Below are 15,124 nucleotides of genomic sequence, written 5' to 3' on the forward strand. Positions count from 1 at the left end.
ACCTCGGCGCACACTGGAGGGACACGAGGCCCAGAGACCCCGAGTGCCTGGCCCAGGGACACACAGCAGGTCGGTGGAGCCGTCGAGTGGTGGAGGATCAGAGCTGCGTGCCCCGTGCCTGCTCCTGGAAGCCGGATGCCTGCCCCGTGGACTGACCCACGAGCTGTGGGCGGCGGGGGTCCGGGGCACGGGGGCCGGGGGTTGAGGTTGGGGGTGGAGCGAACTGCGGCCGGACCCCCACAGGGGTGGGGAAAGGAGGCAGGGGGCGGCCCGATTACGTCATTTCCGGGGGTGGGATATATAAGTGGGCGCGCGAGTGCGGCCGCCCCTGCTGCTGCTGCTGCTGCTGCAGTGTCCCAACTGGGTACGGCGAGGCAGGTGGGCGGACCGACAGGCGGACGAACACAGAGACGCTGCGACCCCCACCGCCTTCCAGTGCCGCGGTAGCCCGCGCCTCACAGCGTGTCCAGCCCCTCCTCGCCCGGGTACCCGCCGTGCCCGGCCCCAGCCCTCCAGCTGCTCGGCGCCCCGGGTTCGCCATGCGCTCCGCCGCTGTCCTGCCGCTTCTGCTCTGCGCCGGGCAAGGTGAGTGAGCGCGGCGTCTCGGGGGACCGTGTGCCGGGCGCCCCTGCCACCTCTTGCCCTGATGTCCAGGCACCGCGCGCGTCGCGCGACCCTCCGTCCCTGCCCTGCCGCGCGGCGCGTTTTCAGCACCGCGGACAGCGCCACCGCCCCGGTCCTGACCCCGCCGGGCGGCCTCTTTGGACACCGACTCCAGACTCTGCGAGGCAGGGCCCCTGGTGCCTCCACCCCGTGTCCGGGCTGCATCAGGGCCAGCTCCGTCTCCGCGCCGTGGCTGGCCAAGGTCATTGGGGGAGATGGGAGGTCTGCTGCTGGCTCTCCCTCTTCATCCTCCCGCCGTCCCCGTGCTCCTGCCCTTGACTTTTAGCTCCTCCCCCATGCCTTTTCCCGCACCGCAGGGGTCTCTCTTCCTCTCCCCGCATTCTCCCACCGCCATCCCATTCAGCCCTCGGCCTTGTTTTTACAACACTTGCCTTCAGCTCCCACACCCCCTTCGGAGCAGGAGCTTTCCCAGAGGAAGGGTTAAGGCTTTCAGTGCAGCCTCTGGGAGACACCCCCTCGGAGCAGCAGCCAGGGAAGGGAAACAAAATCAGCTCAGCATCTCATTTGGGTGAGGGCAGTTTTGAGTGGGAGCACAGAGGTGAATGGGTCCCCCAGGAACCCAGTCAGGGAGGATGGGCTCTCCCCTCAGAGCAGAGGAGTGACCCCAGCTCTCTCGTTTTCTCCCCAGTCTTCGCCCTCCCTGTGAACAGCCCTGTGAATAAAAGGGACACTGAGGTAAGCCGGGGTGCGGGGATGCCTCAGGGAGGGTAGGAGGCCCCAGTGGACACCTCACAGCCGTCTTGGGCAGCTGCAGAAGTGAGTCTGGCATAAAGCCAAGAGCCAGCACTGCGGCTGCTGAGCCTGGGGACAGCTTGCAAAAGAAGACATCAAGGACTGCTTGATTGCCCTGCCATCCTGCTGTGGGGACTTCCACAGCTTCCTCTGAGCAGAGTCTGCAGCCCAACGGGGACTGTGTCCTGCCTGCTGCACCCAGTTGCTAGACCCACTGGCTTGAACCTTCCAAATCTGCCAGACCCACCGAGGGCTGGGGCAGCTTCTCTGTTCCATGGTTGTGGTCTTCACCTCCTCCTTGGCTTTTCCCCTCCCCCCAAGGCTCTGCCAGCAGCATGCCCCCCCCCCCCGCCACTCAAACCAGGACCCTCCCAAAGGGCCACCATGAAAACATTCTTGATCATGACCTTGCACCCAGGGTCCTGGTCAGTTAGGGCTGATGGTGGACGTCACCCAGGAGAAGGACTTAGGAGACACTGGTGGGGCATTCTGCAGCCAGCAAGAGACACTCCACATTGAGTATATACTTGAAATTCGTTCATGTCTGAGCTGCGGCTATTTTTCCAGTCTCTGGTGCTCACAGACACCTCCACTTGAGAGTCAGAAAAATTTCTCCTCCCCACTTTCCAGCAGCTATTTTCTTCCATTCCAGAGAGGCTATGGTTAAAACCCAAAGCATCGATTTGCTCAATTTTGTGTCCTATTCTTTAGGTGCAGACAGGCCTGTATTTAAACCTCTACCACTCATTGTAGCTCTGTGGTCTTGGGGAAATCCCTTCACCTCTCTGAGCTTCCCCTTTTCCCCTCTGTAGTAATATTTCCCTTGAGGGGAGTTGTGAGGAGTAGGAATCAGGTGTGAGGTGCCTGGCCCATAGCAGGCCCTCCGTAAATGGGCACTGTGACTTCTAGAGCTCCCTTTCTTCTTTTTATTTATTTGTTTGTTTATTTGTTTATTTTCAGAGAGAGGGGAAAGGAGAAAGAGAGGGAGAGAAACATCACTGTGTGGTTGCCTCTCACTTGTGCCCCCAACTGGGGACCTGACGTGCAACCTAGTCATGTGCCCTGACTAGGAATCGAACCAGCGACACTTGGCTCACAGACTGATGCTCAATCCACTGGGCCACAGCAGCCAGGGCTTTAGAGCTTCCCTCTTGATCTCCCCATCATTCTTGGGATTCATGCTCAATTCCTCTCTCTCTGAACCTGTCCTCTTGGACTGTAAGTTACCTGCTGTTCCCAGTGGAGAGCCTGGGGTTGTGGGGAGAAACAAGTATGGGCTGAAGTCCCCACCCCCCAGCCCAGGGCTCTTCTGGGAGACATTTGGGTCACCATGCTGTACTCAGGAGCCTGGGGTCAGGGGCACTGGAACAGCTGGTTAAGACCTGGATGTTCTGTCCTCAGGTGCCATGGCAGCTGTGCAACCTGTTTGCCAGTTTGCCGTCCTGGATCCTTGGAGGGGTTGCCTTGGCATCCTGTAGACACAGCCTCCCTCCCCCTCACTCCCGACCAGCATTGCCTGATGCGTGTCTGGCACCTCCTGCCCCTCTGCCTGGCTCTAGACAGCTAAAGCAGGCTGGGAATTGTGCACCCCTCCTGGGCGTGTGCGGCACTTCATGCGTTATGAAGTGTTTTTCCACTGTGCCTTGTCACCCTGGGAGGGTAGCTGGGAGGTTCTTCTCACTCTCATTTTACAAATGAGGAAGCTGAGGCTCAGAGGGGTCAAGTCACATACCCCAGGAAACACCGCTAAGATACCACACTGCTGTTGGCACTGTCTTCAGATGTCCATTTACCAGGTGCCTGATTATCCGCAGCACCTTGCTAGGCACTGGACACGACTTTCAGAGATATGGCTGCTGGTAACCTGGGATGGGCGCCCAGATAGAGCTGATGGGCGCCCACCTCCAGCCGGTGGATGCACCCGTGGAGCCAGACTGCGATTCTCTGCATGTGACACCACCGTGGGTGCTGGGAGACAGTGATCCAACTACCACTTCCCGACAGGATAGAGCCAGGGGAGGTCTTTGTTCTCTGGGTGGGCAAGAGAGGCTTCCTGGAGGTAGCTGACCTCTTTTTGTTTTAAGATTTTATTTATTTTTAGAGAGAGGGGAAGGAAGGGAGAAAGAGAGGGAGAGATACATCAGTGTGTGGTTGCCTCTCACATGCCCCCAACTGGGGACCCGGCCCGCAATCCAGGCATGTGCCCTGACCTGAAATCAAACTGGCAACCTTTTGGTTTGTAGGATGACACCCAACCCACAGAGCCACACCAGTTAGGGCAATAGGTGACCTTTCAGGCATTTGCAAGACTAGAGTACTTTTGCAAGACGTGTGTCTGATGCCCGGGAGCAGCTTCCTCATCTCTGGAGAAAGCCTTGGAGAGGAGAAGGTACCAGATAGCCACTCCCACCTCAGAGAGGCACCTGCCGGCCAAGTGACTGGTGTGCCTGGCACATGATAAGTACCATTGTCATTGCTGTTGTCTGCTGAGAACCCAGAGCTGTGCCCCTGAGCCAGGCGTCCATGGACTGCTGAAGGCAAAAGCCAGTGCCCCTCTGTCCTCGTTAGAAACTTGCTCTAAACTCCCAGGGGCTGAGTCCCACGCCCAAACCAATCCCAACTTGCCCCCCTCTCTTTCAGGTGATGAAGTGCATCGTTGAGGTAATCTCTGACACGCTCTCCAAGCCCAGCCCCACTCCTGTGAGCCAGGAGTGTTTCGAGGTACTCCGAGGAGGTATGGGCCAGGCCGGCGGGAGGGCGGCTGCCTGCTGGGCTGGGGGGTGAGCACATGGGTGCGTGGCTTTCCGTGGAATTCAGTGATCTAATTCAACAGTCCCTGATCACGTGCCTGCCTTGTCCGGGCTCGTACTGCAGTCTGGGTGGCACAGGGAGACGAAGGACTTACAGGTCCTGTACAGCTGGAGCTTCCAGGCTAGCAGAGGGGACAAAAAGGCACACAGTTAGTTAGGATCCTGGGCAGAATGCAACCAGGGCTGGAACAGCTTGCCGCTAGAATGTGAGCTCCCCGTGGGCAAGGACTGGGTGTGCTATAGCCCCAGGGCCAGGAGCCGCTGCCGACGCCTGGCGGACGGACACCTTTGGATATGCAGGGCATAAAGGAGCACCATGGGTGGGCATGAGAAGGAGAAAGCGTTGCTGAGCCGGCAGTCACGTTTCAACCTGCTGTTGGTTAGAGCCAGCATTAGCATGGGGCTTGGGGGTTACGAGAAAAGCTGGGAACCAATAGGTAATTAAATGAAGAAAGGGTGCTCCGGGGGTCGACAGCATGAGCAAAGGCATGGAGAGGGGAGACATGCCCTGTGTGCAGACACCCCTTCCTCACCTCGGGGCTGCCGTCTCTTGGCCAAGGCCTGAAGGCTGGGACAGCAGCTGACCCTTCTGTTGCCGAAAACAGATCAACACCTCGGAAACAAAGTCATTTCAAAAGTGTTATCTCCAGACCCAATCTTGCTGTCGCAGCGCAGGCTTTGGTTTCCAGAATAAAGCCCGTGCGCTCAGCTGAAACTGCTGATAACCACCTCCTTCTCAGCTGTTCTTGGGCCACGGCCCGTAACGGCTCTCCCTCGTTTCAGACGAACGGATCCTCTCAATCCTGCGACATCAGAATTTGCTGAAAGAGCTGCAGGACCTTGCTCTCCAAGGTATTTCCAGCCGCCGCCACACATGCATCTGGGTCAATCCCAGTGACAGAGAGTCAGGAGATCAGGGTGGAAGGTCCGGCAGGCCCTGCTTCTTTCTGATACGCAGTTATTTCCTTTCAGCTAGAGAGGCAATGGTCGGGGGGGCTCCACGCCCCCCGGTCCCGGCTGCCATTGATATACAGGAGACTGAGACCCAGACAGGCTGAGGGTGTCACCCAAGGTCACGCAGGGAGTCAGGGCCTTGCCAAGTCCCGATGCAGCTCCTCTAACACCCATGGCCTCGAGTGCAGCCGTTGCCACGGGGGCACATTCGGGATCAGGTGGCAGAGAGGGTCTCTTTCCTCTGGGCATCCTCCCCGGCCCACGCCCCTGTGTCAGGCTCCTCTGGCCTTTCCGGAAACTCCCGTCATGGGGGAAAACATCATCGCCAGCTGCAGAGCTGGCCTGGGCAGGGAGCCGTCATCAGGAAGCAGCCACAGGTGGGGACAGTCGTCAGGCAACAGCAGCAGCAGCAGCAACTTCAGGCTGATGCAGGGAGAGGGTCTCTGGATCATGGCCACAGGTGACAACCCTGGGCTTGGATGCAGACACGTGATTGGCTTTCTCCCAGGGGCCTGGACTCATGGGGTCCAGGGTGGGCAGGGTTTTCCTGAATCAAGAGCCGCCATGAGGTAACAGGCCTGCTGCAGGGCCCCCCGGCTACCAGGCAGATCCTGGGGGGCCCCACTCTGCCTCTACCCCTCAGCCCCTCTGTTCCATCTGAGTCTCTGTCGCTGTGTGAGGCAGCAAGCAGGGCTTGCTCTTGTTTCCTAGGTGAGAAGCTGAGTCTGGAGGTGGTGTGGCCACCTGATGGGCCCCAACTGGGTGGGGACAGGGGCAGCCCACCCTCCCCTGTCCTTGAGCTCTCGCTGGGCAGGCCTGGAACGTGTCATGTGAGGAAATGGGGAGACCTTCACTTTCATAGGCAAATGTGCCAGCTCAGACCAAAGGCGACTTCTCCTCCTTTTCTCATGCAGGTGCCAAGGAGAGGGCCCATCAGCAGAAGAAACACAGCAGCTTTGAGGAGGAACTCTCAGAGGTTCTTGAGAAGCAGAACGACCAGGATGAGCTGAAGGGTCAGTGCTGGCCCGTGTGACCAGAGACCAGGGGAGGGAGGAGATAGTAACAGTAGTTATTATAGAGCGAGGCTTTCTGGGAGGCGGGAGCCCCTGCTAGCACCCAGTGACATAGCTATTGTTTCCTTCCATTTACGCATGAGGCCCAGAGAGGGCGAGGGTCTTGTCCAAGGGGTAACTGGAGACGTGGGTCTGCGTCTGTCTCACTGCCGAGCTCCCCATCGGTCCCACTCGCTCACCACAGAGGCTGACACTCCACAGCGGGGAGCGTCTGGCCTGGCTTTTTCCGGCGGCCACTGCAGCAGGGCTTCTGCCCTGAGCACCTGCCCTCCCAGGACTAGGTGGTCCCTTAGCATCGCCAAGTTTAGGAGGATCCCAGAGGAGTAGGTTTGAAACACTTAGATGAACCTGGATCATCTTTCTTGAAGCCAGAGAGCCTTTAGGGGTCAGAGAGATCATGGCTTAGGTCAAGGTGATTCTGCGATTCATCCTCCTGCCTGCAAACACCACAAACTGCCCCAGCAGACCCTGCCCTTTGCATGGGGTCTTGCAGCAGCCGGGGTCTTGGTGGTCTTGCATCTGGAAGCCTGCCTGCTGGTGTGGCCCAGGTGCCCTCATGTGGGCCAGGGCTATCTCCCTAGTGGCTGCTGGGGGCATGGTCTGCGCTCCCACATGCTGGCTCCATGGCAACGGGCATCTGGATGACTGTGCGTGTCTGCCAGGGGCTGCGGGAGGGGGGCGTAGTGAGTGCATGTGTGTACATGCGTGTGTCTGGGAGCTTCGCTAAGGGAAGCAGCCACATGTCAGGGCAAAGAGCGCCCTGTGCCTGGCATTCGGAACCTTGGATTCAGGGCACAGCTTCTCTGCCCACAGGCTTCATGAGCATGGATGAGCCTCCCTACCTTTCTGAGCATGGTCTGAGTTTCTGTGAAGGGGACGGCAGCACTCCCAGCAGGGGTCCTGGAGTCACGTGGTGGGCGGGCTGTGCTTTGTGCCACGCTACCGTTCTGGTGATGGGGGGGGGGGGCCTCTGCTAGGTAACAGGCTGTCTTCAAAACAGCCACAAGAAAACGCCTTTCAATGAAAACTGCAAATAGTGAGGAACTGAGCACTTTCCCGGGATGCTCAAAACCGAAAAGCCTCACGTAGCAGGGAGAGCGGAACCACAGTAATGGTGCCTTGCACACAGGAAGCTTAGGGGGCTCCCCCAAGATCACCCAGCAGTTCAGCTGATGTCCTAATTTCTACTCAGGGCTCTATCTTCTGGGGTCATTTCATAGGTCTGTTTTTTTGTTTTTTTTTTTAATTACATTCTTCCATAAGAGGTAGAATTACAAAGAAACAGTCCATTCGTGCTCAGGCCAAACCAAGACATGGAGAGGGTACCCCTGGTTCTGTCATAGGTGTCTTGGGCTGGGCTTGTTGGAATTGGAAATACAATGACTGAGATCTGAAATTGGGCCCTGGGAGACCTGAGTGCAGCCTGGTCCTCAGGGCCTGACGCTGCTCTATTCTTTCCGCAGAAGGGACAGAAGTGATGTCCTCCAAGGACGCTGCGGAGAAAAGGGGGGATTCTAATGAGGTGGAGAAGAACGACGGAGACAGAGATGGAGCTGGGCCCCAGGCCTCCCCAGAGCCTGGGCAGGGGTCCACGGTTGAGGATGAGGACCAAGCGCCAGGGGAGGAGGAGATCGTCAACACCCACCCCCCAGCCAGTGTCCCCAGCCAGAAACACCCAGGCCCTCAGGCCAAGGGAAACAGCGAGAGCCCCTCCCAGGGCCTGGTGGACAGAGAGGAGGGCCTGGGTGCAGAGCACGGGCAGCAGGCAAAGAGAGAAGAGGAGGAGGAGGACGCAGAGGCTGGAGATACGGCTGTCTCTGAAGAAGGCGCCACCACAGCACTGAGCCCCCACCCGAGCCTCGGCTACAAGGAGGCCCAGAGAGGCGAGAGTACGTATCATGTCTGAGACCTCAACAATGTGTAGGAGAGGGGGACAGATGGGGGGGGTGGCTCATCCATAACCTCATTCCACCTTCACAACAACCCGAGAGCAGGTGTTATCTCCATTTTCCAGAGGCTCAGAGAGGTTAAGTAATTTGCCTAAGGTCACACAGCTGATTTGTAGTAAAATCTGAGATTCCAACCCAGGTTTGTCTGACTCCAAAAGCATGCATCTCCACTATTCCACACAGCCTGCCGCCAACCCAGGAGGCCAGAAGGGCTTTGCAGGGTGGGTGGGTCGGCTTTGGGAGCAGAAGGACAGCATGTCATGTGGGAACAGGCTTCTCTGGGGACAGTTGTCAGCTTCCACCAGGGTCCTCAGTGGGCTCTGTCAAAGTCTTCACTCCTTGCCCAGCCAGATGAGCCCCGAGTCAAGGGCTTATAGGGTGAGGGGCTAAAGGAAGAGGCAGGCTCCCGCTGGCCACCTCGCTAGACTCTGAGCGGGTCTTGCAAAGCATGGGGTCAGATGCCTTTTCCCCTCCAAGTAGAATCTTAGGGCGAGGCTGAGCTGGACCCTGCATGTGGGGTCTGTGGTTCAGTTGTGGCCAAAGCGATCCCCTGGGGAGTGGCTGGGACGGGGAAGGCAGTGCCCCCCCTCATCTCCTGCTCTTGTCCACCACCTGCTCCAGGTTGGTCCAAGGCTCTGGCTGTGGATGGAGGCGGGAAGACTGGGGCTGAGGAAGCCCAGTCCCCGACAGGGAAGGGGGAGCGGGAGCAGTCCTGGCAGGAAGAGGAGGAGGAGGAGGTGGCAGGGGCCCCTCTAGGCCCCTTCCGGGGCGGGAAGAGCAGGGAGCTGGAGCAGGAGCAGGAGCAGGAGCGGCTTTCCAAGGAGTGGGAGGATGCCAAGCAATGGAGCAAGATGGACCAGCTGGCCAGAGAGCTGACAGCCGAGCAGCGGCCGGCGGGGGAGGATGAGGAGGACGACCCTGACCGCTCCATGAAGCTCTCCTTCCAGGCTCGGGGCTATGGCTTCAGGGGCCCCGGGCTGCAGCTGCCTCGAGGCTGGAGGCCGTACTCCCAGGAGGGTCTGCCCCTCCAGGTGCGCAGCTACGCGGAGGAGAAGAAGGAGGAGGAGGGGAGCGCCAACCGCAGACCAGAGGTTGGTACGGCAGAAGCCAGCCCTGGGCCAGGCACGTGGGGGTTGGTTCAGCGGAGGGGACAAGGTCCCCTTGGAGGCTGGGGCTGGAGAGGGGCTCACACAGGCAGCTCTGGGAGATGCTGCGGAGGCAGGCTCAGCAGCCCCGGGGAGGGGCAGGAGAAAGGGCGTGTCAGGCAGGAAGGCTAGTGCACCCTGGCTCACAGCGGGCACCCCGTGAGGCTGGCGGGCGGGCAGACAGGAGACGGGAAGGGTTCGGATCAGGGCGTGGAAGCCGGGGAGGTGGTAAATCTCCAAAGGTGCTGAGTGGCAACTGTCCTGGAGAGAACAGGGAACCTCTGCAGGTTTGGGGGCAGGACAAACGTGATGGATGGAGCTTGAAGCTTTGGGTGGAGAGAGACTGGAAACTAAAAGGACTGACAAGGACTGGCCTGAGGAGGGTCATTTGCTGCCTGCGGGATCCAAGTCCGGGGCACCATTGGCCCCAGGAGCTGGGAGGGCACAAGAGGACAGGACACTAAGGGAGAGCTGGTGTCCTGGAAGGTCCTGCAGTCGGTCCAGGCAGGTCCTCCCCTGGATCGCAGGCAGCGCGGGCACACCCTTCTCTCCCAGGTTCAGGCCCTCCCTGCCTCTCACCCCTGCATAGCAGAGGGGGATGGGGCAGGGCCAGTTGACCTTCTGCTTTGTGGGGAGGTGGGGAAGCAGGTGGGTGCCCCAAAAACCTGGGTTCTGCCTCCTCCAAGCTGTGCGACCTTGGGCAGGTCACTTTCCTCTGAACCTCATCAGTTACCCCATCTGTGAAATAGGGGAAGGGGACTTTTCTGCTCACCTCATTATCATGACCAGAACACACATGAGATTTGAAAACCTGCTGTGCCCAGGGCAGAGATGCAGCCCCACAGGAGGGGGTGAAGTGGGAGCTGGGGTTCCTTGCTGGCTGGCAGCATAGCTTGGAGGTAGAGAAGGCCTTGAGGAGGGGGGTGGTCAGTGGTTCACAGGGCCCAGGTGGGAATCGGGACCTCATGGGGGCGAGGACCTGCCTGCCCAGAGGAGGATTTGGCCCCTTCTTCAGGCCTCCAACGCTCTCTGGGCCTGGGATGAGGGGCCTGGCAGCCTGAGCAGAAGAAGGCACTTGCCTGTGTCCCCAGGAGACCAAGGGGATAGGGCTGCAGGAAGTAGCAGCTTGCTCCCCATCCCTAGTTTTTGGACCCAGGACAAGGCTGGGCACCTTTGCTCACCCCCTTCCCCACCCACAGAAGCAGGAACGAGTGAGGGGCACTGAGGCGCCTGCCAGCTCCCTTCTTTGCAGGCAGAGGGAGCCCTGGACTGCAGAGAGGAGAAACGGGGACCACTCCACCCAGCCCAAGGGTCTTCTTAGAAATGGCCCCAGCATCACAGAACTCATGCCCCAAGGCTACTCCAAGACAGAGGGCTCTGGGGTCTCCGGTAGGGCTGTCAGGGCTGTCCTAGCGCGAGGTGGGCGAGGGTGCCCTCTGTAGCCTGTCATCTGGCAGGGACCCCAGGAAGACCATCCGCCAGGGTCAAGGCCAGCGGTAGCCTTCCCTGACTCCTGCTCCGAGTTCGGGGGCATGTCCTCATAGGCATCAGACCCGGCTCTGGGGGTCTGGAAGCTCCCCAAGGTGGGGGCACCCAGCCGGGCTCACAGAATGTGCCCTTTAACCACCCTGTCAGCCAGAGCTCAGGGCCCCCTGATTGGGAGTGAGGATTGAGGCAGGGAGAACAGGGGCAGCTCGTGCAGCCTCTAGCCTGTGCCACAGGCCCACAGCTACCTGGGTCGGGAGGCCTGGCATGGGGGACTGGGAGGACCCTGAAGCAGAGGTAGTTTTCCACAGGCCCACCTGTAGCCATTCAGGAGGCAGCAGGCCTGAATAAGAGGCCACCTGGGTGGTGTGGGGTCAGGGCGGTCCGTTTCCCCACATTCTGGTGCACAGCACTCCTCAGAGCAGTCCTGTAGGGTGGCTTCCCTGTCCCCATGGTACATGGAGGCCCTGGAGGCTCAGAGAGGCAAAGACACATGTCCAAGGCCACACAGCTAGCCAGCGGCACGCTTAACCACGCGGGTGCCGGCTCCCTGGGCCAGTCCCCGCATGACCCTGTGTTCTCTCCCAGGACCAGGAGCTGGAGAGCCTGTCGGCCATCGAAGCAGAGCTGGAGAAGGTGGCCCACCAGCTGCAGGCACTGCGGCGGGGGTGAGGCGCCAGCTGGCACCCCCAGCCAGGGCCCCAAGGCACCCTGTGGTCCTGGCTCTACTGTCTCCTTTGCGGGGCCAGGCCAGCCGCCCTGCACGCTGCTCCCGGTAGGGAGGTGGCCCCCGCCTGCCCTCGCCCAGGCCACCCTGTGATCTCTATGCTCCTTTCCTCCTGCTCTTGACCCCAGTGTGCCCCTCTGCAGGGCAGACCCCTACGACTAAATGATGATCCTCTCTCTGAGCACAGGAAGCTTTCTAGAAGTTTCCCTTCCACACCAGAGCCATTGGGCACAACTACGATAACTCCCGACCTTTTGGTGGGAGCTGAGAACTCCTGACTGTAATGTTTTCTGTACAAACTTTATCGAAGGAAAAATAAATCTGCTGTGGGCTCTTCTGTTTCTTTGAACAACCCCTCCTCTTGACTCAGTGCGGTGGGATGGGCTGAATTCTGGAGAGGGGACAGGGGCTGCTCAGGCCCTCTGGGGCCGCTCTTTTCTGGGCAGCTTCCTAGCCAGGGGACCTGGGGTGAGGGCTTGGCGCCTCTGAGCATAGTTTTCTCATCCTCTGTATAATGGGATGCCAACACCTTCCAAATGCACAGGGAATAAATAACACATGCAAAGGGACTCCCCGGTTCCTTCCTTGCCCCCATTTCCCAACCACACGTGAGCTAGGGAAACAGCTGCTGCTCTCCGTGGTGCTGGTGAGAGGCCCAGACAGCCCTGGACAGTGCTGCCGCCGAGGCCACAGGGCCCTCGGACGAGTCTGACATCCCCTCAGACCTGTCGTGCGAAGGAATCTGGGGCATCTGAAGACCTTGCACGTTTAACCATCCACTAGAGCACGGCAGGTCTCAGTCTCAGCTTTGAGAATAAGGAAACTGAGGCTCAAAAGGTGAAATGATTCATTCAAGTCACAGGCAGGGGTGATGCCCGAAACACGGCACTGTGGGGATGGTAGGGTTACACATCATGATGGACTGGGCTGGTGCCCTGGACCGGCAGCGGGGCTGCAGAGTATCAGGGCTGCTCAGTCGTTCAGCAAACATTTGTGCGTGGCTGTTTCGGGCCCGGCAGACCTGGGCTCACAGGTACGTGGGACAAGCCCTGACTTCAAGAAACCACTGCCCAGAATGTGGGGTGTGACATCAGACTGGAGTTGGAATACCCAGCCCAGCTGGGGAGCCTAGGCAAGCATTTCTGGTTCTCTCGGAGCCTCGGTTTCCTCATCTGTAAGGTGGTGTTAATACTCGCTGTCTCCTCACCAGATCATAGTGGGGGCTTGAGAGGCCCAGACAGCCGGGAGCAGAAGCCACTATGATGACATGTCATCTGAGGGGTCTTGGCAAGTCGCAGGGGGTGCCTGCTGCCTCCGACACCTGTCCTCCTAAGCACAGAGGGAAACCCTCCAAGAAGCTTCCGCTACAGGTGTTAGTTCTTCACGTCTCAGAGAGGTTTGCCCTCCACCCCCAACAGTGACAGAAACGAGCGCAACGCTATTTCCCACTAGTTGGTCAAGTATCAAACATTCATTACCAAGACTAATTAGCAAGTGGGTCACTGTGTCCCTGAAACAGCCCATCCCAGAGACGGGCCACCTGCACTGCCGCAATGGCAATCCCGCAGAAGACACGCAACCAATTCAGCAGAGCCGGTGGACGAAGGTTCTCGTTTGTACAGAAGCCACGCCTTTATATCTACTATACATACTCATATAAATATCACGTACACGTATAGACACTAAGTCTGGCCAGCGCTGCTGGCGAACGGGGTGGGAGCGTTAGCACCTGCCACAGAGCACAGGTGTCGGCACTAAAACCAGAACACACACCCCCGCCCCGAGGTGGTGGCAAAACCACTACACACAAAGCCTGTCGAGATAGAATGAGCTTCAGAGGGGCCTGACCCCTGGAAGAGGTCAGGCTGCGGCAAAGGGACAGTCCCTCCAAGCCACCCGGTCATGGACAACCCCGGACGTAAAGAGAAAAATGCAACCATTCCTGGAGAAAGTCCCTGGTGGTCCAGTGGGCCCCAGTGGTCAGAACGGAAGGACCAGGGCTCAGGTGGTTCCGCAAGTTAGCTCCTCCCCTAGCAGCACATGTGTGTTTAGGGGTGTCCCAAGATCATAACAGCAATGCTGTGCAGAAAAGGGGCACAGGCGCGGACCCTTCGCCACGAAGAGGAGGACCGCTGGGGAAATTGCCTGTCTGAAGGCTGCAGCACCTTAGACTGACTCAGGGCATGGCCACGCTGATCGAGGAGGGAGAAGCCCAGCACTCTGGAAGGGATCCACGCACTTCAGTTCCGCGGTGCCGTGAGGGAGGGGCCAGGCCCCCGCAGGACAGCCAGCTCTCAGCGCAAGGTCTCTGCAGCCCAGGGCCCTTGAGCCCTGACCCAAGAAGGGAGCGGGGCTGCAGGGATCTCACCGGGCGCAGGATCAGATTCTAGGGCACAGAGCAGAGCAGATGCAGACCCAGGGACGCGAGCGAAGCCACTCAGTGTGAGGCCGGAGCCGAGGGCCAGTCTCGCAGGCTAGGACAACGGCAGCTTTTCCCAGCCGGCGTGAAAGCCACAGCTTCCTGCCAGGGCTCTTCAACCTTCCGTGACGGTAAAGAGGAAACTTTCTCAAGGTTTTCTCCTTCAGCGATGGGCTCAAAGACGCAGGCCGACCCGCTGAAAGGACTCCCTGCTGACCCCTCAGGGCCTCGGCAGGGTCTGCCTGCCGCAGCCCAGCCCACCACGTCCTGCAAACCCGCACACCCCACGATGCCAACGTTAGGGCTCCTCCTCCCGGCGGCACTGAGCTGAGGCTGTTCATGGAACCCATTGTTACACAACCGAACGTCTGCAAACAGAACTCGGCCCAGGGCAGGGACTCCCCGGGACCTTCTGAACCTACCCGAGGCCTCAGCCAAAATGTGGCCCTGCTGATCGTCAGGTGCTGCAGGGCCACAGACCCCAACGTGCCCACCAACTGGTAGAGAGGTCAGTGACAATGAAGCCTCAGGGGAAGCCACTGCATGGACGGTGTCAGTGTGCACACCAGTGACATGTGGGGGGCATGACTTTCACCACTGCTCAGTCCCTCTCCTGCACTACTCCCCAAACCCCTTCAGAAATTGCCACTGTGTGCTGCATGGTGGTCACGAGCCCCTACATGCTTGGCTGCTCCCTTGCCTCTAAATTTTTTATTTATTTAAAGAGAGAAAGGGAGGGAGAAAAAGGGGAGAAACACCAACGTTGTTGCCTCTCAGATGCCCCCAACTGGGGACCCGGCCCGCAACCCAGGCCTGTGCCCTGACTGGGAATTGCACTGATGACCCTTTGGTTCGCAGGCCAGCACTCAGTCCACTGAGCCACACCTGCCGGCGCTCCCCTGCCTTTATGAAGCTGAACCGCCCCCTTGGTTTCCAGTCTCTGAAACATCAATTACCATGTTCATGTTGAGGCCACGCCACAGGAAGTTACGTGTTACCTGGGGCCTGGACACTTAATATGCATGACGCTGGGGGTGACATCAATTACACAGGACGCTGGGGGTGACATCAATTACACAGGAACACGATATGGCCGGGGTCCTGGCCTGGCATCAGGGGTCACACTGCATCCCCCACCTGCTCTTG

General features: G+C 59.2%; 1 protein-coding gene across 1 annotated transcript; it reads left to right on the forward strand.

Annotated features, from left to right (window-relative positions):
• The first annotated feature begins 337 nt into the window (after positions 1 to 337).
• On the forward strand, positions 338 to 11,570 carry CHGA (chromogranin A). The gene is made up of 8 exons (XM_090271329.1): positions 338 to 585; positions 1,313 to 1,359; positions 4,057 to 4,150; positions 5,010 to 5,078; positions 6,095 to 6,193; positions 7,717 to 8,142; positions 8,824 to 9,293; positions 11,421 to 11,570. The coding sequence occupies exons 1-8, from the start codon at positions 540 to 542 to the stop codon at positions 11,502 to 11,504; spliced, it is 1,335 nt and encodes a 444-aa protein (XP_090127455.1). The 5' UTR covers positions 338 to 539; the 3' UTR covers positions 11,505 to 11,570.
• Positions 11,571 to 15,124: the final 3,554 nt, after the last annotated feature.

This window comes from Furipterus horrens, unplaced genomic scaffold (assembly GCF_987537825.1).
Source record: "Furipterus horrens unplaced genomic scaffold, mFurHor1.1.pri manual_scaffold_3, whole genome shotgun sequence".
Lineage (NCBI taxonomy): Eukaryota > Metazoa > Chordata > Mammalia > Chiroptera > Furipteridae > Furipterus > Furipterus horrens.

Bases quoted from the DNA above. Each gene is read 5' to 3' on its own strand.
- CHGA (XM_090271329.1), top strand. From the start codon at position 540: ATGCGCTCCGCCGCTGTCCTGCCGCTTCTGCTCTGCGCCGGGCAAG. The intron at 586-1,312 runs GTGAGTGAGCGC...TTTTCTCCCCAG, and splicing joins TCTGCTCTGCGCCGGGCAAG to TCTTCGCCCTCCCTGTGAAC. The intron at 8,143-8,823 runs GTACGTATCATG...CACCTGCTCCAG, and splicing joins GGAGGCCCAGAGAGGCGAGA to GTTGGTCCAAGGCTCTGGCT.